At 46.0% G+C, this 21,013-nt stretch overlaps 1 protein-coding gene across 1 annotated transcript in view; it reads left to right on the top strand.

Annotated features, from left to right (window-relative positions):
* Positions 1-21,013, top strand: part of LOC119160819 (nose resistant to fluoxetine protein 6) — a 277,772-nt gene that overhangs the window by 61,558 nt on the left and 195,201 nt on the right. The window contains exon 2 of the mRNA XM_037413067.2: positions 20,533-20,771. Within this exon, the coding sequence (XP_037268964.2) occupies positions 20,533-20,771 (239 nt within the window). The remainder of the gene's footprint in view (positions 1-20,532; positions 20,772-21,013) is intronic.

Raw genomic sequence — 21,013 nt, 5'->3', positions numbered from 1 at the left:
CAGGAATGGTAAAGACTAACCGTTGGTCTTAGGGGGAGCAACTGGTGGAAGTAACTGTTCGTCCTCCGAAGGAGGAACTGAAAGGAGAGCAACGGTTCGTCTCTCTGCAGTTACTATTTTTAGGGGAGTAATGGGAGTGGCAATACAATTGCTCCCTGAAAGGAGCAACCCCTATACCCCCATTGCTCTTTTTTGGCTTAGAGTGATATATGCTGCTAATGCTATACTGCAATAGATCCTAATGCTGTATTTAGGATGCTGATCTTACCTTCACATCTTTGTAGTTACTATGTTTTTGACAAGATCTGCGCAAACACTGTGATGATGTTACTGATTACTATCGTGATTCTGCGGTCGAACCATGTCATTTACGCAATGCGTGGGTTAATTCTTTGTCTTACGCTTGCCGTAATCAGTATAAACCGAGTGGAATGGTTTTAGATTATTTCAATGAAGTTTAATGGGATAAACTTATCTATAGGTACCTTACTGACGCGAAATAGTGCGACTGATAGAGCATATGTAGTTTTGAGAACTCTTTAGGTGGTATTGATGTAAGCGAAAAGTTTCTGGCAAATATCCAGGTATTCGATTAGCTTTGTTTGTTACAAAATCAATGTGGTTCTTCCAGGATAACTTTCGGGGTGTATAAACGCTACGGTATTTTTAGATTCCTGCACTCTACGATTGAAATGTGCGGGAACACACTGTGTCAAGTAAACAGTACGTAAAAAGCAACTTTTCTTAGAACGGCGCATTCGCGTCGACTTGAATTTCTTAACATAAGGTTGCCTCAACCGATTTTTAGTCTAGTTTTGCGATGTGTTAAAATCATTGTGAAGAGTTCTCACGTCAGCGTCAATAGAAATATTCCAATATACTACGCATTAATCGCTGGAATGAAAAATTTCTGGCAAGGTGTTATCAGGAAGATTATTGGGGTATATAAAAATAACAGGTTCCCAAGAATTGACCCCTGTTGAGTACAGCATTTCCAGGGTCTTAGAGTTGAATTAATGATACAAGCATATACGAATTCTATGTTGGGGAAAAGTTTATTCGATTCAGGAAGCTAGCGTCAGTGTTCAGTAGAATGAGTTTCGATAGCAGTATAGTGGGTTGTACTTACCCATAAGATTTGGCGTAGTCAAGAAAAACACCGTACGTAAGAAATGATGCACTTGAATTGAAATGTTTGTCGTTACTAAAACATGGAGTCTATGTGCACATGAAAACACTTTGCGAAATATATGTATGTTAGGAGTAAAAACAAAAGGTCCGATTCAATGTAACTACTTGCCTGAGAATAAATTATATGCCTTATTATTCTATTTACAGGTAACTGAAGTAAAAAAAAACCCATAATTAGATGGGTTACGTATATCACCAAATTTATTAATAAGAATGATGCTTGTCAATTTGCAGTCTATAGGAACCACGCCATTGCCCCGCCGTGGTGGTCTAGTAGCTAAGGTACTCGGCTGCTGACCCGCAGGTCGCGGGATCATATTCCGGCAGCGGTGGCTGCATTCGCGATGGAGGTCGAAATGTTGTAGGCCCGTGTGCGCAGATTTGGGTGCACGTTAAGGAACCCCAAGTTGTCGAAATTTCCGGAGTCATCCTCTACGGCGTCTCTCGCAATCATATGGTGATTTTCGGATGTTTAACCCCACATATATGATCATCAACCACGCTGTTGTGAAGCGAACGAGGGACAGGTGTGTTGTCTACTCTGGATAGCATTTTTTTCATATTGAGAGAAGTGTACGTTATTACGCCTGTACCACATAAACCAACTTTAAATAAAGAAAAGAAAACGACGCTGCGGCGCGGGGATATGAAATTACCTGAGAATGATGACGTGGCAGGGTGGAGAAAAATTATGGCAAACAATTTCTTAAACGTCTTCTTTCTTTGTTTTAAATGCGAAGCATTTCTTAGCGAATGTCGGTGTCTTTGAGCGTATCTATCTATCTATCTATCTATCTATCTATCTATCTATCTATCTATCTATCTATCTATCTATCTATCTATCTATCTATCTATCTATCTATCTATCTGTCTATCTGTCTATCTGTCTGTCTGTCTGTCTGTCTGTCTGTCTGTCTGTCTGTCTGTCTGTCTGTCTGTCTGTCCGCCTACGGCTTTTAGCTCTCGCGGCCGTTTTGATAATGGTATCGATACCAAACTTGGTATGGTGTAACATGACTGTAAGAAGAACATATTTGACTGGTCATAACATGAAAATCATGACAGGTATATCATGAGTGTTATGTTTACATTTCATGGTCCTGCAGCTCTTGCGGTGGTTTTGTTCACATAGCATATTGCAAAACTGGCATGGTATGACATGATTGCATGGAAAACACAAGCGACAAACCCTAACATGAAAATCATAACATGCATGTCATACAACAATATGACATCATGCCACGCTCATGATGCGCTCGCGACCGTTTCGCTAGCGTCACATATACCAAATTTGGTATTACGGTACCTGATTGCATGACGAAGGTATGTGACTGGTGGAAACATGATAATCGTGAGATGCGTGTCATGCAACAACATGACTACATGCAATGCTCATGATACGCTGGCGGCCGTTTCACAAGCTTCACTTATACCAAATTTGGTATTAAGGGACGTGAATAGATGACGTGAATGGATGAATGGATGAATGGCAAACATAATAAACATGAGATGCGTTTAATGTAGCAACATGGCTACATCCTACGCTGATGATGCGCTCGTGGCCGTTTCGCTAGCTCCACAAATGATAAATTTGGTATTACGTGGCGACAATGGATAACGAAGGTATGTGATTGGTGAAAACATAATATTCATGAGATGCGTGTCATGTGAGAACATGAGTACATGCCACAGTCAAGGCGTCAACACGTGGTGCGCGTGCTCGCCGGCGTTCATTTCGTCCCGTCAAACTGGCGTTGCCACGCAAGGTCCTGACATGGGTGGATGAATGGATGGATCGATACGGCTATACCCTTTAGATAGGGCGGTGGCTACCACCACCAAGCCGTAATACTTAGTGAACCAAAAACTACATTTATTTTTTATTTTTAGATAGTGAGGTTGAGGACTGGTACTTTGATGTCAAGGGTTTAATTTTCACTCGTGCCTTGACTTTAGCCACCAATCAGACATTTCATGGTCCTCCTAGTTAATAGTACTCGCTTAAAGTCTATTTTTTCCTTCCTGTCCCTAAACCCCAGTGCTTTGAAAAACTCTGTGCCATCATCCTGAACTATAGGGTGAAGCCCTTTATAGAACATTATCAAGTGTTCGGCAGTTTCCTCCTCCTCTCCACACGCACTGCATACCGTGTCCATGCCTTCGTATTTGGCCCGATATGTCTTGGTTCGCAATACTCCCATCTTCGCCTCAAACAGTAAAGAACTACCCCGAGTATTAATATTGTTACGGGGAATAAAGTATACACTGGTGAGCAAATGCGTACTGGCGAATATACTGGCGAGCTAATGCGTACGACGCTGCTGCAGTCTGAGCACGTTCCCGTTCAGCACTTCGTCGTCGTCATTCTCGGGCTTCTACTTAGCCCGTGACATTACCCGCCGGCAGCAGAAGCACCATCCAGGTGCGATCAATTCTCGAGGCGTGAGAAGTATGGTTTAAGCCGTGAGACGTGCACTATATCGGTCGGGACTGAAGCTGGTACTGACGTGGTATGGAGTGGAGCTATCTCATAGGTCACGCGGGTGACCTTGCGTATGACGCGGAAGGGGCCAACGTAACGGGACATTAGTTTTTCGCTGAGACCAACACGACGTGATGGTAACCACAGCAAGACGAGTGACCCCGGTGAGTAGTGTACGTCGCGGTGCCGGCGATCGTAAGCACTCTTTTGGTTAAGCTGCGAGGCACATAAACGATCCCGGGCGACTTGGCGGGCGATGTCAGCTCGGGCCAGGGCATCACGAGCATAAGCAGTCGATGAGGGGGCGTCAGATTGGAGCATGGTGTCCATGGGCAAAGGCGGGTCATAACCGAACAGTAGGTAAAAAGGGGAAAAACCAGCTGTATCATGACGTGAACTGTTGTATGCGAAGGTAACGAAAGGTAAGTGGATGTCCCAATCTTTGTGATCCTTGGAGATGTACATTGCTAACATATTCGTCAAGGTACGGTTGAGGCGTTCCGTGAGGCCGTTGGTTTGCGGATGGTATGCTGTAGTGAACTTGTGGTGGGTAGAGCAGGATCGCAGGAGCTCGTCGACTACTTTAGATAAAAAACAGCTGCCGCGGTCGGTGATCAACTGACGAGGAGCACCATGACGCAGAATGATGTCATGAAGAAGGAAATCGGCTACATCAGTAGCGCAGCTGGTGGGGAGGGCGCGTGTAACGGCATACCGCGTTGCGTAGTCGGTAGCAATAGCAATCCACTTGTTACCGGTGGCCGACACGGGAAAGGGTCCTAGAAGATCGATGCCGACTCGGAAAAATGGCTCATCTGGTACTTCAATGGGCAGGAGGGTACCAGCAGGTCTCTGAGCAGGTGTCTTGCAGCGCTGGCAGAGGTCGCATGCCACAACGTACTGTCGCACAGAACGGTAGAGGCCAGGCCAAAAGAATCGGCGGCGAATGCAGTCATACGTGCGTGACACCCCTAGGTGTCCAGCGGAGGGGTCATCATGCAGCTGGGCCAAAACGTCTGAGCGAAGATGCACAGGAACAACGAGTAAAAGCTCAGCACCATAGGGGCGGGTGTCGTAGCAGTGCAAGATGTCGTTGTGAAGAACGAACAGTTGTAAGGAGTGGTCAGGGTGGGGAGAGTGCAGACCATTGATAATAGCACGCAAGGAGGGGTCGCGGCGTTGTTCAGCAGCTATGTCGGTGAAGTCGGTAATTGAAACAACGAGCGCCTCTTGCTCATCTTCTCTCGTGTCAGGGGGATCGACTGGGTAACGGGACAAGCAGTCGGCATCCTTGTGAAGTTGTCCGGATTTATAGGATACGGAAAAAGTGTACTCTTGTGAGCGCAGCGCCCAGCGACCAAGGCGTCCCGTAGGGTCCTTGATTGAGGAGAGCCAGCAAAGCGCATGGTGTCGGTAATAACTGAGAATGGTCGGCCATACAGGTACGGTCGGAATTTCGCAATGGCCCAGACGAGAGCTAAGCACTCGCGTTCTGTGATGGAATAATTTTGTTCCGAGCGCGACAACAGTCGGCTTGTATACGCGATGACGCGGTGCATGCCTTGTTGCCGCTGCGCGAGAACTGCGCCTATGCCGTGGCCACTGGCGTCAGTACGAAGCTCCGTGGTGGCAGATGGGTCGAAGTGTGCTAGGACGGGTGGATTGGTGAGAATGTCAACGAGCGACGAGAAGGCGTTTGCTTGCTGTTGGCCCCAGGTGAATGCGACATCCGTTTTGAAGAGGCAGGTTAGAGGACGGGCTACTTCAGCAAACTTCTCGATAAAACGACGGAATAGGAGCACAGTCCCAGAAAACTTCGGACATCCTTGGCTGAGCGGGGTGTGAGGAAGTCGCGAACTGCTCGGACTTTCGCAGGGTCTGGTTGAACGCCCGCAGCGTTAACAAGATGGCCGAGTACGCAGATTTGGCATTGCCCAAAGTGGCATTTGGACGAGTTAAGTTGCAAGTTGGCACGTCGAAAAACATCAAGCATTGTGGACAGACGGGTAAGATGGTCGTCGAAAGTAGTCGAAAAAACAATAACGTCGTCAAGATAGCAGAGGCAGATGGTCCACTTCATGCCTCGAAGGAGAGAGTCCATCATGCGCTAAAATGTCGCGGGGGCATTGCATAATTCAAAAGGCATCATCTTGAACTGATAACGTCCATCAGGAGTCACGAAGGCCGTCTTCTCTCTGTCTTTGTCGTCCACAGCGATCTGCCAGTAGCCTGAGCGAAGGTCTATTGAAGAGAAATATTTGGCACCGTGCAAGCAATTGAGTGCATTATCTATGCGCGGTAGGGGACAGACATCTTTCTTAGTAATATGGTTGAGATGGCGGTAATCAACACAGAATCTCCAGCTATTGTCCTTCTTTTTAACAAGTACAACGGGTGAGGACCAGGGACTAGATGAGGGTTCGATTATGCCCTTATCAAGCATTTTACCGACTTCTCACTGTATAATAGCACGCTCCCGGACCGACACACGGTAGGGTCGTTGGCGAATGGGTCGAGCGTCACCGGTGTCGATGCGATGGGTTACCAAGGATGTCTGGCCCAAATTACGGTCACCGAAGTCAAAGATGTCCTGATAAGAAGCAAGCAACCGGCAGAAAGCAGAGACTTGTTCAGAGGTGAGCTTGTCAGATAGCATTGGCTTGAAAAGGTCGGAACAGGAACGTGACGAGAACGACGTTGATGAAAAATCGGGTGGCGAATCGGTGGTTAGAGCGGAAACTGTGTGGTCGACCAGTGGTGTAAGATGCGTAAGTGACATGCCGCGAGGAATAACTTGCGCTGAGAGGCCGAAATTGAGGACGGGAAACGAAGTTCGGTTGTCCTTAACGTTAACCACCGTGTTGGGGAGTACAACATTGCGTGCCATGGCGACGTCAGAAATTGGGGCAGCAACATAATCACCATGGGGTACGGCAGGATATAGCGAGAGTTGGACTTGGACTGCGGCTTGCGGCGGAAATCTAAGGAAATCGACAGAGCGCAGACGAGGTGGGCTGGTAGGGACGGTCTCCGAAAAGGATGGTAGTTCGAGCCGAAGAAGACCTTTGGAACAGTCAATGAGCGCAGCGTGTGAAGTCAGAAAGTCAAGTCCAAGGATGATGTCATGAGGGCAATTTTCCAGTACAGCGAACAGAACTGAAGTTCGATGCTCAGAAATTGATGGTATAACTATCATTTAAAGCGCACGAAAAACAGACATAAAGAGAGGACAAGCGCTTTCTCGCAACTAAACTGTTTATTAGAAAGGGCGGAATATATATACAGGCAACTGAAAAACACGACTCATGCATGTGCAGGCAAAAAAGTACATCAGTGGCACATCAAGAACACATGGTAAAAGAAAACAGATTATCTCGGAACATACTCAAGAAAACCGAACTCTTTATCGTGCAGCAAAACAGAAGGCTGGCTGACGCATTGATCCCCTCTTTTTCTTATGTGAAACGCTTCTGTCAACTCGCGAGTTAATTTATTATTTGACCGAAAAACCACTTCAGTATCCTGAAAAAGAGGGTGACAACCGCACTCTCTGCAATGAGCCGCAAGATGCGATGCACCTACAGATTTCAAGGAAGAACCGTGCTCTCTGAGACGAACATTGACGCATCTTCCCGACTGACCGATATACACTTTACCACAGCTAAAAGGAGTCATGTAAACAACGCCCATTGCGCACTCCACGAACTTTTTGCTGTGCTTTATGTGACATTGCGGAAACTCTTTGCGCATGCGTGAACAAATAGACTGTAGTTTGCCTTTGGCTGAGAAAAGCACATCGACTTTATATCTATTAGCTAATTGCTTAAGTTCATGTGAAGTCTTATGAAGGTAAGGAATCACTGATATCCTCCTATCCTTTCTGCTCTCTTCACGACGCTCCGAGTGATTCCCTTCAAATTTAAGTTTCTTAATCATGTTGTTACAAACTGACGTAATGACATCATTAGGATACCCTGCTTCTACTAGTTTCTTTACTTGACTATGAAAGCTCATTTTCATTCTGTGTTGACAGGACTTTTTTAGAGCAAAACCCAAACTCGTAGTAACGCATATCCAACTAGCCCAACTTTCGATTATGTTGCAGAAATTGATAATCACGCAGTGCACATTCCAGGCACAGCAGGAGTACTCCCATCCGCTGTACGAACGGTAGGTGCAATCGCAGGCGTCAGAACTTTTTGGAGGCGGCGGCGGAAGTCTGAGCTCATCACAGATATTTGTGCGCCGGTATCAATAAGAGAAGTTATACGTAAACCATCAACGAGAATTGTAAGGAGGTTGCACCGCTGGTCGGGAGTAATCAGAGGATTTGCAGTCCGAGTCGTGTATGCAGTGTCACCTCCGGGGGCTGCACCGGCTAGTTTTCCGAGCGACGGTCGTAGGGAGACCGAGAATGGCGGGGTTGGGGCGAGCGGGACTGACGACGCACGGACGATGGCGAGCGGCTGGTCCGACGTTCTGGATTATGCTCTGCACCTGTCTCAGCACGGTAGGACGGGGTATAAGGTGCACGTTCAGAGCGAGGCCGCCAATCATAGAAGCTCGGTCGAGGTGATGAGGTCCAACGGCTGCGGCAATGGCGAGCGATGTGTCCTATCCGATGGCACGTGAAACATATGGGCCGATCATCATGAGTGCGCCATTCAGCTGGGTTTCGTCGTGGCGCGAACGTGCGGTTCGGAGTGGCAGCCGCAACGACTGGAGCCGAGCTGGAAGTAGCAGGGGCATTTTGATGAGGTGGCGAAATGCCCATATTCGCGATCTCTTGGCGAACCACGGCCTGTATCACTGAAACAGCATCGAGGTTGTGTCCTGGCGCGCTGACGCTAGACATAGCGGGAGCCATAGCCTCGAGTTCCCGACGGACTATTCTGGTGACGTTTTCTGGCGCTGGTGGTTGGTGTAGTGTGGGCAAATCTTCGCAAGAGGACGTAGCCACCGTGTTGGGAAGGCGATCAAATCGGTGAACTATGCGCCTACTTTTTGCCTTTTCGAAGCGACGACATGCTTCGATGACCGACTCCACCGTCGAGCAGTCCTTGCACAGGAGAAAATTGAAGGCATCATCCGCAATTCCTTTCAGGATGTGTCCGACTTTGTCTTCGTCGAGCATGTCCTTGTCGACCTTGCGGCACAAAGCCAACACGTCCTGGATGTACGCGATGTACGGCTCTGTGGATGTCTGGGCATGAGTCGCAAGCTCTTTCTTTGCGGCCTCTTGACGTCCGATGGGTTTCCCAAATAGATAGCGCAATTTCTGCATACAGATGTCCCAGCTAGTCAACTCTTCTCGATGTGTCTCGTACCAGAGTTTTGTCGTGCCATGCAAGTAGAAGATGATGTTCGCCAACATAAGCGTCGGACCCCAATGGTTGCTGCTGCTAACGCGCTCATATTGAACCCAGCCAGTCGTCGACGTCTATGCCACTTGTGCCGTTGAATAGACCTGGGTCACGAGGTTGCACCACAACGATCGGCTGCGGGGCTGACGGATCTTGTTGACATTGAGTAGCCTGGTCAGTCATCGTGGTAGCTGCGATGCGCCGTCCGCTACGAAGATCCAGCTCGTTGGGCTGTATAGCGAGTGGTACCCCGCACCTTCCACCAATGATGTTACGGGGAACAAAGTATACACTGGTGAGCAAATGCGTACTGGCGATTATACTGTGGAGCTAATGCGTACGACGCTGCTGCAGTCCGAGCACGTTCCCGTTCAGCACTTCGTCGTCGTCATCCTCAGGCCTCTACTTAGCCCGTGCCAATATAAACCCTTTCCTTGGCAATTTCCTGCTTAAAAGTTCGATAAATCTCAAGTGCGGACTTCTTAATCATGCATATTCTCCACATATTGGTCTCAGCTTCTTTCACCTTCTTCTTAACCGATAATTCTTTTCGGTTTGCCCCCCTGCTGTGTTCTAAGTATGCACCCGTCAATTTCTGGTTCGCTTCCTTCATTTTGTATTGACATTCTGCATGTACAAGTAGCTGAAAACCTTCCTGCCACAACGCTCCTCCATTTCTCTCAATCGCTTCTCAACTTTTATCTGGCTGCTAGCTTCCCTGCCCTCAAATGATGTCCATACCATGTCACCTTGTACTCCCTCATTCGGTGCATTCCCGTGAGCTCCTAAGGCAAGCCTACCTATTGCACGTTGCTTAATTTCAAATCTTCCTTCAACTTCTGATCTTATGCACAAGACTGCATTGCCGAACGTCAGACCCAGAACCATCACCCATTTTCATATTCCTCTCACAACATCATACCTATTGTAATTCCACTATGCCCTATTTTTCATCATGCTGCAATCCTGTTACCTTTAGTCGTCACGTATATTTCGTGTTCCCTTAGGCACTCGGTTCCATTGCTTATACATACGCCCAGATATTTGTATTTATCTGTTATCTCTAGCGTGACCTCCTGTATTCTAAGCTCACTACCTTCATTATCATTAAAAATCATGACTGCTGATTTTTCTTTACTCAATTAAAATCTAGCCTATCTCCCTCATTACTGCAGATGTCCATCAATCTCTGCAAATTTTCTTTGTTGTCGGCCATTAGCACTATATCATCTGCGTACATCAATGCTAGTATAGTGCCTGTTCAATGAGTTTTCCTTGTTTGACAAAAGAGTGGTTGAGGCCAAGTTCACTTCTGTCTAATTTGGCCTCTACTCCTTGTAAGTTCATCATCAATAACAAGGGTGACAGAAGACACCCCTGCCTCAGCCCCCGTTTTACCTGTGTGAGATAGGATACCTGTTTTGTTTTTCACTTCATAACTACCTTGTTACCTTTATAGATATCCTTTAAAAGATTAATGACTCCATCTTCTACACCTAGTGTGTCCAGTATTTCCCACAAGTCCTCTTGAACCACGCTATCGTATGCTCCCTTGATATCCAAAAATGCTAGCCACAGGGACCTGTGTTTCTTTTTTGCTATTTGGATGCACTGTGTCAGGGAGAACAGATTGTCTTCCAACCTCCTTTGTTTCCGAAACCCATTTTGCAGCCCCCCCGGCACCCTCTCATCATCTATACATGCCTGCAGTCTTTCCTTTATAATCTGCATCGCCAACCTGTAGACCACTGATGTCCCTGTTATACGATGGTAGTTGTTTATGTCAGCTTTGTCCCCCTTTCCCTTATTGATCATGCTCATCCTGCTAAGTTTCCATCCATCGGGGACTTCACCATCGGTTATAATTTAGCTCACTGCCTCTCTGAAAGCCTGCTTAGACTTCGGACCCAATGTCTTCATCAGCATAATTGGAATGCCATCTGGGTCTGTTGATGTTCTACTAGGAACCCTCTTCCTAGCCCTTTCCCACTATCGTTGTGAAAATGAAGCCATTGCACCACTTGATTCATCCTTGTCTATTGTGGTGCATAAGGCACTTCTTTTTGGAACTTTTTCTGACACCCTTGTTTTTATACACTCTAAAGAAAGGGAGCGAGAATGGAGAAACGGGCTCCGTTCCTCCTTCGGCGCAGCGACTTCCTCCCTTTCGGGCGCTTTACCCGTCGCGCTCTTTCGCGGCAAGGACCAAAGGAGCAACGTTCCTCCTTCAGCGGTTAAATTTCTCCTCAATCACGCGGGTCTTGCGCACGCGCATGCGCATGCGCACGCCGAGCAGAGCCGACCGCGGCCAGTCCTAAGCGGTTGCTTTTACCTAAGATTGATGCAGGCAATGCAGGAGTGACGTTTTTTTGTTTTATTGGTGTAGAGTAAAAGCCTCTCCTTTTTATTGGCAGGCACTTGCACGATGCTCCGCACACTTCCGTGTGTATCTCGTGCTGACTACCAATTTTTCACGAATACAATGAGCTCTGCATCTCAAGCAGTCTTGCTTTATCGATTACCTTAGACTGTGCTCAAATAATGAATTTTTTCGGTGTCGACATACTTGGTAAGCCCACGCTTTTTTAGTTTCGCACGGCACCAACAGCACTCATGAATTCAACGAGGCGCATAAAAAAGCATCACACTTAAGTTTTCAGCATTCTAGGAAACCTGATACCACTCTACAGTCCATGCGTGAAAGCATGATCATAAATAATTCATAGAGTTATACGTGCCGCTACCGCCATATGGATGTCTCTTGCAGTTTACCCCCATTAGGATACGGCCGCCGTGGCCGGAAGTTCAACCTGCGTCCTACAGCATAGCCACACGACACCCAATAAGGCTATGCTACCACGGCAGATGAAGGAACAAAGGGAAAGAATCTGCGAAGTTTCACCGAGAGTTCATTCGCCAAACTACGTTTAAACATCATCATCATCACATTGATCATCAAACATCATCACACTTTTGTGAAAAGTAAACCAATGACTTCTGTCAGTTAAACCAAATTCTCAATCTTATGCGTTTTGAATTGGCCATGCCAGCACTGAGAGGTAAGACGGAATTATACACGCGTGCAGTATGCTTTTCTTTTCCATGATTCTCCTTTTTCGTAAGAAACTCAACACAAAATGCACTTCTAGTAACAGCTGTGCACAGCAGGTAAGTACTAACACTCACTCACCTTTGTGAAAAGAGTATTCTAAATCCACAGTAACAGTAACCACCACAGCCACAGCGCTAACAACAAAATTGTGGCACGCACTATGACTGCAAGTTGACACGCGAGGCGAATCGCGAGAAGCATCTGAAGCAGAAAAGTATGTAGGCAGAACATGCTCTAACGTTATAGTATATTTGCGCACTGCAGCGATAGTTCCTCCACTCAAGTAATTGGGCTGCCGTGACGCCAACAGCCGCTGCCATCGCTCACGAAAAAGTAACGTCGGATGCAAGGTCATCGCTTATTTCTCTCAAGACCCGCGTTGTAACGTACGTATACACTGCTAGGACTGTCGTTACCGCATAAAAAACATTGTCATTGAAGGGCTAGCGGTGTATTCATGGCTAACGGTCACACTTGTGGTAAGCACGGAAAAAGAATATAAGCAAACGTTAATACGAATCAACTAAAGGAGGTCGACGTGACCACAGAACACCTACCTCGACGGAGTCTAAGTCTGGTCTGCATGCTGCGCCCTCTCCGAGTAACAAGCAGAAGAATAAAAAAAGACGTGACCTCCGAAATGGCTAGCTCGTGGCAAGCTTTTGCGTTCTCGGAAGCTTTAAGGAAAAAAAATACTTGTGGCAGTGGTCGAGAGATTGCACAGCGTTCGGAATGCCGTGGGCATTCTATGCAGGGCTTGGAAGTAATCGTTTTCGCAAAAACCAGTTAAGCTCTAGTAATTATTTTCTTCATTATTGTGCAACCGTTGATAAACTATCGTTTGTGTAAGCATCAGATACAATATATTTGCGCGTGCGCATGTTGTGGTATTGCCACAAAACGTAAAAAAAGTGTACGAAAACTTACTTGTAACTTGTGCCACTATTGTCAGTCGACATTCATTGCTATATAAGCTTGTGCGCTTTCGTTTTACGGTTTGAGTAAACACGTCGAAGTGTGTGCCGCTTTGGAGAATGGCTGATTGTGCTTTTGTGCATTAAGTTCACCCTATTATCGTACTATGTGTAGCTTGTGTCGTTGTGTGCGTGTGTTGCTATATGAATTGCATCAGCATATATTAGGCATCTAGTGTCAGTGAGTAATCTTAAATGGGCTGCGTCGTAAACTATCCGCAGGGGGGCAGTGATAACAACGTTCGCAGGCAATCTTTTTTTCAGTATCGTTCCCTTCCTCCAGGTGGCGCCAGATACCACCTACTTCACGGCTATACGCTCTCACACCTCCAGCTACTTGTAAAACGTTGAACATCTATCGACCAAAGCTGCACTACTGAGTCGGAATGATTTCGCTGCGATTGAGTCTACGGTTTGGAGGCACATCTCGTGACCTGCGGCCCCGTAAACGCATTGATAACATCGCTACACTATGTGAATCTACGAGAAATGAATACAGCAAGCCTAGCATACTTCAGGTGAGGACTCTGTAGTATCCGTGTCTTTCCGAGTGAACGTCGCCCCGCTGGCCGAACGAAACCTACTTGCTCCGTTGGTCTCTTTCGCGATTTTTCAATCACCACGGGTTCTTCTGCTTGTTTTTATAATCATTTCGTTCAATATCAAGCTCAGCGGGACCGTTTTTTGTAATTTCCAGTGCCGTGTACTCCTTATCAGTCGAGAATTGATGCATTTGCTAAGCCTACTCGCTTCACTAAGCTTGGGTCAGCCATGTTGATTTTTATATGGAGGAACATGTTTCTCCGTGGCAAAGGGAGCAACATTTTTTTATTTAAAGACGAACATTGGGGACATCGCTGTTCCTTCCTAAATGAAGAGAACGTCACTCCATTTTTTAAAGAGTATATTCAATAGCTTCATCCCATTCTAGCCTAGTACCTTGAGCTGTAGTTATAAATCTCAGCTCTAGGCTCGTCTAATTTTTTAAGGAGTTTAGATGGTTTCAAAATTTCGCAGCTGCCTTGCTATCCTTCTTATGTACTTCTGCCAGCCACTGAGACCCCTTGCTTCTAATCGTTTCATTGATCAGAAGGAATGCTTCCCTTCCACAGCTTCGAAAGATGTCCCATTTTCTTTCAACATCATCTGTCGGTTCACCCCACTGCTTAGCATGTCTGTGTTACCTAGAGGCGTCCTGACGTTTTGCTATGACTCTCTTAACTTCCTCATCCCACCAACTCTTGGGTTTGTGTCTTTTTTCCGGGGTGACTTGTCACGTGCCTTAGCAAGCTCTAGCTCAAACAGTCTAATTAGATTTGTATATGTCCACACTGTTTTATTATCCTCAGTGATTAATTTCTCAATTTATTCAGTAGCTATATCTATTTGCCATTTTGAATGAAAATTTTCCTGTAGTTGCTCATCTTGTCTCCTTCCCACTTTCACTGCTCTTTCAAAACTTAGCTCGATACGTTTGTGATCACTACCCAGACCTCTGGAGCCACATTCATCCATGTGGATTCCCCTGAGCCCATCATACATCCTATTGGTCATCAGTGCGTAATCTATCGTCGACTGCAGCCTTCCTACCTCCCATGTTATTTGCCCTTCACACTTCTCAGTACTGTTGCAAATGATCAAATCACCTCTTTCACACATATCCAGGGTCATTTTGCCTGTTGGGTCGGTATACCCATCTATATATTCTATTTGCGCATTCATATCTCCTAGTATAATTATCTCGCACTGTCCTCCTAATTCCTCCATGTCCTTTGATATACACTCCACCATTGGCTGGTTTTCCTCTCTGGCTTTTGCTGCCGTCCACAAATACACCAAAGCAAGGAGTTGTCAGTTGCCCTGCCACTTTCCCTTTTAGCCATAAATGCTCCTCACATTCCTGTTTGACCCTTTCCTAGCCTGTACTTTCATGAATGAATGCCCCAAGACTACCCCCTCTCTGCAGCCTTCTGTTCTATTACAATATTCCCACGCATAGTCCGGATTGTTAACAGGTTGTTCCATGTCCCTCAGAGATGTTTCTACAAAACCGTAAACCATCGGGCTCTCCTTCATTAGCTGTTCTTCTATCTCTTCCCTCTTCAGCCTGTTCCTGCTACCCTGAATGTTAATATACTCGACGTCTGAATCGGCTTGGCCCTCGTGGGTACGTCTATTTCTGCCCCGGACTCTACCTGTCTTCGATATCGGTGCCAATTTGGAATCGTATCTGTCTATACCAATTGCCAAAGAGTCTACCGGGTTGTTTTCCTCGTTACTAGCTATCCTGCACACCAAAGGGCCCGGGTGCCCCCCCCCCCCCAAAAGCTACTGCGCGTCCTGCAAGTCGCGAACCCACCTCATGACTTAGCCGCCCATCGAAGTGAATTTTGTCTCGCTCAAAACAACCCCACCTTGCACCTTTGTTTATTTTCACCACCTCAAAATCTTTCTCCCGACTTATCCTGCATATCTCTTGGTTTGCGTTGATAAAGGCTCTTTCCAGGTTGCCGTCACACACCGGTACCTCTGGTATAGTGCGTATCATTACTTGTACCTGAGGAGAAGTGGCGCGCATGTCATCGACTCCTTTCGCCAGTGTGGTCGCTAGTCCCGCCGTATCCTTATTTAAGACATGGTTTAAATAACATAAAATTATCACAAGGTTTTGTCCGTCAGCTGTATTTTTGAGTTTTGCGCTCGCTTGCCTAATGAATCCTTTCACCTTGCGACCTGGGAACGTCCCTACTGCAACCATCTTGTCACCATTTACCCCATGTTTGATTGCTTCTGCGCATCGATTTAAATTTGAGTCCCCGGCAATTATGACATGCTGTGACTATTAAGCTGGAGCGTCCTGCACCTGGGAGTTACTTGCACCTGTGACGCCGGCTGCTTTGTCCCGTCCGAGTCCCACTACTACTTCGCTGAAGCTGGATCTTGCAACCATTGAACTGGCTGAACCTGTTTTTTCCAAACTTGCTTGCTCTTTCTTCTCCGCCGTTGTGGTTGCCGGTGCCCTACTGTTCTCTCCGTCAGCCGCTCTTTTGTTCATCTTCGCTAGTGCCTTCTTGGCTGACTTCAGTCTTTCTCCCATTGCCCTCGTTTTCGCTGGCTCTGTCGCCACCACAGTCTCCAGCTCGGTGATTCTCATCAGCAGTTCACTCTGGGCAACCATCATTTTCTCCATTTTTTCCTCGACCTCACATTGCTACACTTGGCGTTAGCCTCCTCGCCATTTGTTCTGCACTTGGGTCTATTTTCAATCCCACCCTGCATCCTGAACACTTTGCAGCTTTTTAACCATGTCTTTCTGACACCAATTGTCCTTAGGAATTGTCTCACTCGATAATTACAAAACACGAACCCTGCCCTACGAAAAAAAGAAAGTCTAAGCTCTTCTACAAAAATTTGAGTGTTCAATGTACGTGCACCTCCCACATGGGGTGGTAAGTAAAAAACACAAAGAAACAAACACACACACAAACTAGTAAATACCTGGTGGCTGACCGCAAAAAAATCCGTACAATGTAACAAGTTCTAGAAAGATTGTAACTGCTGCCTTATTAATTATAAAGGCAAACTCGAAAAATGCAAAACCACTTATCTGCGTAGTCGATCGGGAGCGCTCAAAAACACGTCCATCTACCGTGTCAGTCTAGTGCGTTGCTTTGAGGCATGCTCATTTCAGCTCGTCTGGCATCCTTCCGTCACAAAAAGAGGGAGACGCAGTGTTGTCTGGGTAAAGCATTGGCGTAGAGTGACGTCTCTCTATGGCATCAGCGCGAAATGCAGCATGTCGCATTTCGCGCTGGTTTTCGTCAGGTCGCACCGACGGACGCTGGTCGCACCTGACGGCAATAGAGTGCTCGCGTTTTGCAAACGTAGCGTCGCTGCGCTCAGCGTGCGCGCGCGTCAACGCTACATTGGAGTATATTGGGTCCGTCATGATGCGCTTACGGCCGTTTTGCTACTCCACATATACCAAATTCGGTGTTACGTGACGTCAATAGAGGACGAAATATATTACTGGTGCAAGCATAATAATCCTGACACGTGTTTCATGAAAGAACATGACAACAAACGACGCTCATAGCGTGCTCGTGGCCGTTGTGCTAGCTCCACATATACTTAACATGGTGTCACGTGATGGGAATAGATGACGAAGGTAAACGACACATCCAAACATGATAATCAGAACACGGAAGTCTTGTACGGGATCATTCCCCTTCATCTCGTAACGTTGTGCTGATTTGAAAGGGCCATATCCACATTTCTCATTCATGCTCCGCATATCATCGATTCCCACTGTACGTGGATCTACCAATTTTTTTACCTTACTAATGCTTGTAGACAGTACGTTATTTCAGTGGCAATCAGTTTGTGTCATTGACGAATTCTTGGCGACGCGTTTAGCCAGTCATGAGTTAACACCAAGCTTGCCATTCTTGAGGCATCCTATAGACGATGTCACTCAGCCTTTTAGCACAAACCCTCGATGTTGTCGCTGTTGGTCTTTCAGAGAGCGAGCGTTGGTGATCACAAAAACTTGTTTTTGCTGTTACTGAGCGTTATTCAATTATTATGGCTTACTATCATGAGATCTGCGGCATCTGCACTCCGAGGTACACGTAGTTACAAGACAGTTGTACTGCTGTGCGGCATTAGTCTGATACTGGCACTGTACTGTACTCCGTCTGCCAATAGCGGTGACTCATTTACGTCGGGACGAGAGTTTCATAATTGGGAAATCCGTCAGAGCAGCAATAGACAGTTCGCTGTCTATTTTACTCTAGTTTTAAGGAACGAGTAAGACCCGCAGCTACCTATTCCAAAATATTATTCATATGATAATAAGCGCCCATATAGCCTTTGTCGCTTGTATAGAACAGGATAAAATTGAAAAAAAAGTGATAACGCTTCAACACAACTGCTGGCCTTGCGGCAACATAATTTTTGATATATTTCGTCAGTAAAACCGCGCTACGCACCGAACGCCTACTTGCGCAGACGCCCCTGCGGGGCTCGTAATAAGGTCTATTTTGTTCTTATTTTCACCATTACCTATAGGGCTCCTCCATGTCCACCTACGGTTTCCTCGTTTTCGGTAGAAGGTATTGAAAATCCATAAATTATTGCGTTCTGCAAATTCTACTAGTAGCTCTCCTCTGGCATATCTAGTACCAATGCCATAATCTCCTACTGCCTGGTCTACAGCCTACTTTTTCCCTACCTTTGCAATAACATCAGTATAATACGCTGTGTTACCTTACTCATTGCCGACCCACGTCTTCATAGAAGCTTTCAACTGAAGCGCCATCATGGCTGAATGTAGGCGCGTAAGCCTGTATCATCTTCATCTTTTATCTCTTATTGAGTTTCATTACGAGCCCTTCCACTCTTTTAATAATGCTATAGTATTCCTCTATGTCGTCAGCTATGTTTCTGTGAATTAGGAACCCCACTGTGAGTTCTCTTCTGTCAGCCAAGCCCCGATAGCAAAGGACGTGCCCATTCTGTATCACCGTACAGGCCTTATCTGTCCTCCCAACCTCACTGAGCCCTATTATATCGCATTTAACACCCTCTAGCTCCTCAAATAGTACAGATAGACTTGCCTCACTAGATAAGGTTCTAGCGCTAAACGTTGCCAAGTTCAGATTTCAATTGCGGCCTGTCCAGATTAAGAAATTCTTAATACCCTCTGCTGCGTTGCAGATCTGACCGCCACCGTGATCGGTTGACCGCCACCGGGATCGGTTGACCACCACCATGATCGGTCGACAAGGCCCAAACTAAACATGGCAACGAAAAACTACTATTTTGTTTACCGACTGCTGTAAATCAATTGCGTAAAGTAACTGGCCTCAGCGTATCTCATCTGTCGCTGAAAATGCTACATGGCATATTTATGCAATTTCTTGTACCTCCGAAAGTTCACCTGCTTTTCTTTTTCTGTGTATTCATCAGTACAGATATTTTTTTTTCTTTAATTGAACCATGCAAAGTATTTTTACGATGACCTTGTTGAGTAATGCTCACCATGGTTGTTCACTCTCTTCGTTAGTTCATGCGTTACGTATACCATGTGATTCCGTTTGACGACTATGAAGCTGCCCAGTGTATGAGGTGGCCTGGTTACCCTCAAGCTGCTCAGTGCAGCTTTCTTGCCTGGTCGTCCTCGCAAACGAACTCAATTCAATTCTATCCAATATATGCTAGGGTTTAATGTTTCCAAACCATGATGTGATTATGAGGGGTGCCGTAAAGCTCCGGAAATTTCGACCACCTGAGGTTCTTTGACGTAAACCTAAGTCTAAGCGCTCGGGCCTGAAGCATTCACGCCTCGATCGAAAATGCGGCCGCCATATCCGGTATTCCGTCCTGTGACCTTTATGTCGGCATTCGAGCCTCATATACCCTACAAATCACCGTTGCGGTTTAAATCTTGACTGCTCTCTCACGGAGCTCTGGTGATCTCCAAGCACAAACTCTGGCGTGAGTAACACAGTATAGCTCTTCTATCGCGCCTGTAAGTACAAAATCGAGCAGTTAGTGCTTTCATCGAATTGAAGTGACGCAGCCGCTGCCGAGTGACTCTTCAACAAACTTCAAAGCATGCCTTTCAACCTTCTCATCAACCCAACAATTGTAGTGTACTATTGTGTAACAGTTGCTGATCAGTTATTTGTCTCCGGTTTTAAAGATGAGGCTGCGAGGCCCTAATTCTCAACAGAGACATGTAAAATATTTGTGCATAACACAACACAACTGTCTAGCGTTGGGCGTTGGTTGTATTTTGCGGAATGCAGTCTCGGTTCAATGAACTAAATATGCACCTTTATGTAAATGTAAAACAGCACTACAAAGAGGTGTACTTATGTGAATGGAAATACCATTGCAATACAAAATTTCAGATACGTGCACGAACATTTAAACGCTGTTAAATCTCCTATTGAGGACATGTTCACACATCTCTGATCACGTTTGTATTAATAAAAACTAACTTGATGCTAAGAATCTAGACGCTTCCCACGTATTTCTTAATTTTTGTATCTATTTGGCAAATGAAATTCAAATTGAAACTATTAGTGAAGATTGCTATGCGTTTATTTTTCTCAGACCACGCCATGATAAATGGCTTTTGAGTCACATCAGAGTGTTACCTTTTGCACTCTGATATTCAGTGTTCTAAGACGTAGAATGAATTATCAAGCAACGAACCTCCATGTTTTACTGTGTTCCAGATGACTAAATAGTGCGTGCTATTCTTTGAATATCGTCTTTCATTATGAAAATGTGATACGTTTTCAGAAGTTTTGTGGAACACTCCCTGAAAAATGTTTTTATGCATTGTAAAATATTATTCAGGTCTGAGCAAGTAAAAGTGCTCCTTGTTCTTTTTCGTAGTGCTCGATGCATCGGGTAAAATCCCCAGTGGATTCTCTGACGGAAGTCTGGCTGAACTGGGAGACTACGACCTCTGCATCCGCCTTGTGGCCCACAAGAACACACAGACCGGCGCAAGGGAGAAGTTATTTCGTGGGCAGTATTGCAGTTTTACCCTCGACCCGCCCCTGCCTCCGCGACCCCCTGTCATAAGAAATACGGAGCCCATCATCGACAGCAGCAGTTTCGCCAACACATCGGTATGGTGTCTTCATTTTTTGGGTGCCGATAATTCACCTCACTGCTTTGACGCTTCCTCCGTTTTTCAGAGCGTGTTCAATTCTCTCCATGTTATACCTTCTTACATCGCATACCTTACGTCTATTAATCAACTTCGAAAGCTCTGCCAGTTCTATTTTGTCTGTTGTACTCGACAATTTCATGATTTGACGCTTCTTAATTAGGTTCTTTGTTTCTTGGGAAAGCTTGCCAGTGTCCTGTC

The sequence above is a fragment of the Rhipicephalus microplus genome, chromosome X, assembly GCF_043290135.1.
Source record: "Rhipicephalus microplus isolate Deutch F79 chromosome X, USDA_Rmic, whole genome shotgun sequence".
In the NCBI taxonomy this organism is placed as follows: domain Eukaryota; kingdom Metazoa; phylum Arthropoda; class Arachnida; order Ixodida; family Ixodidae; genus Rhipicephalus; species Rhipicephalus microplus.
Note: the sequence above shows the minus strand (reverse complement) of the source record. Positions and strands in the feature narration are given on the sequence as shown.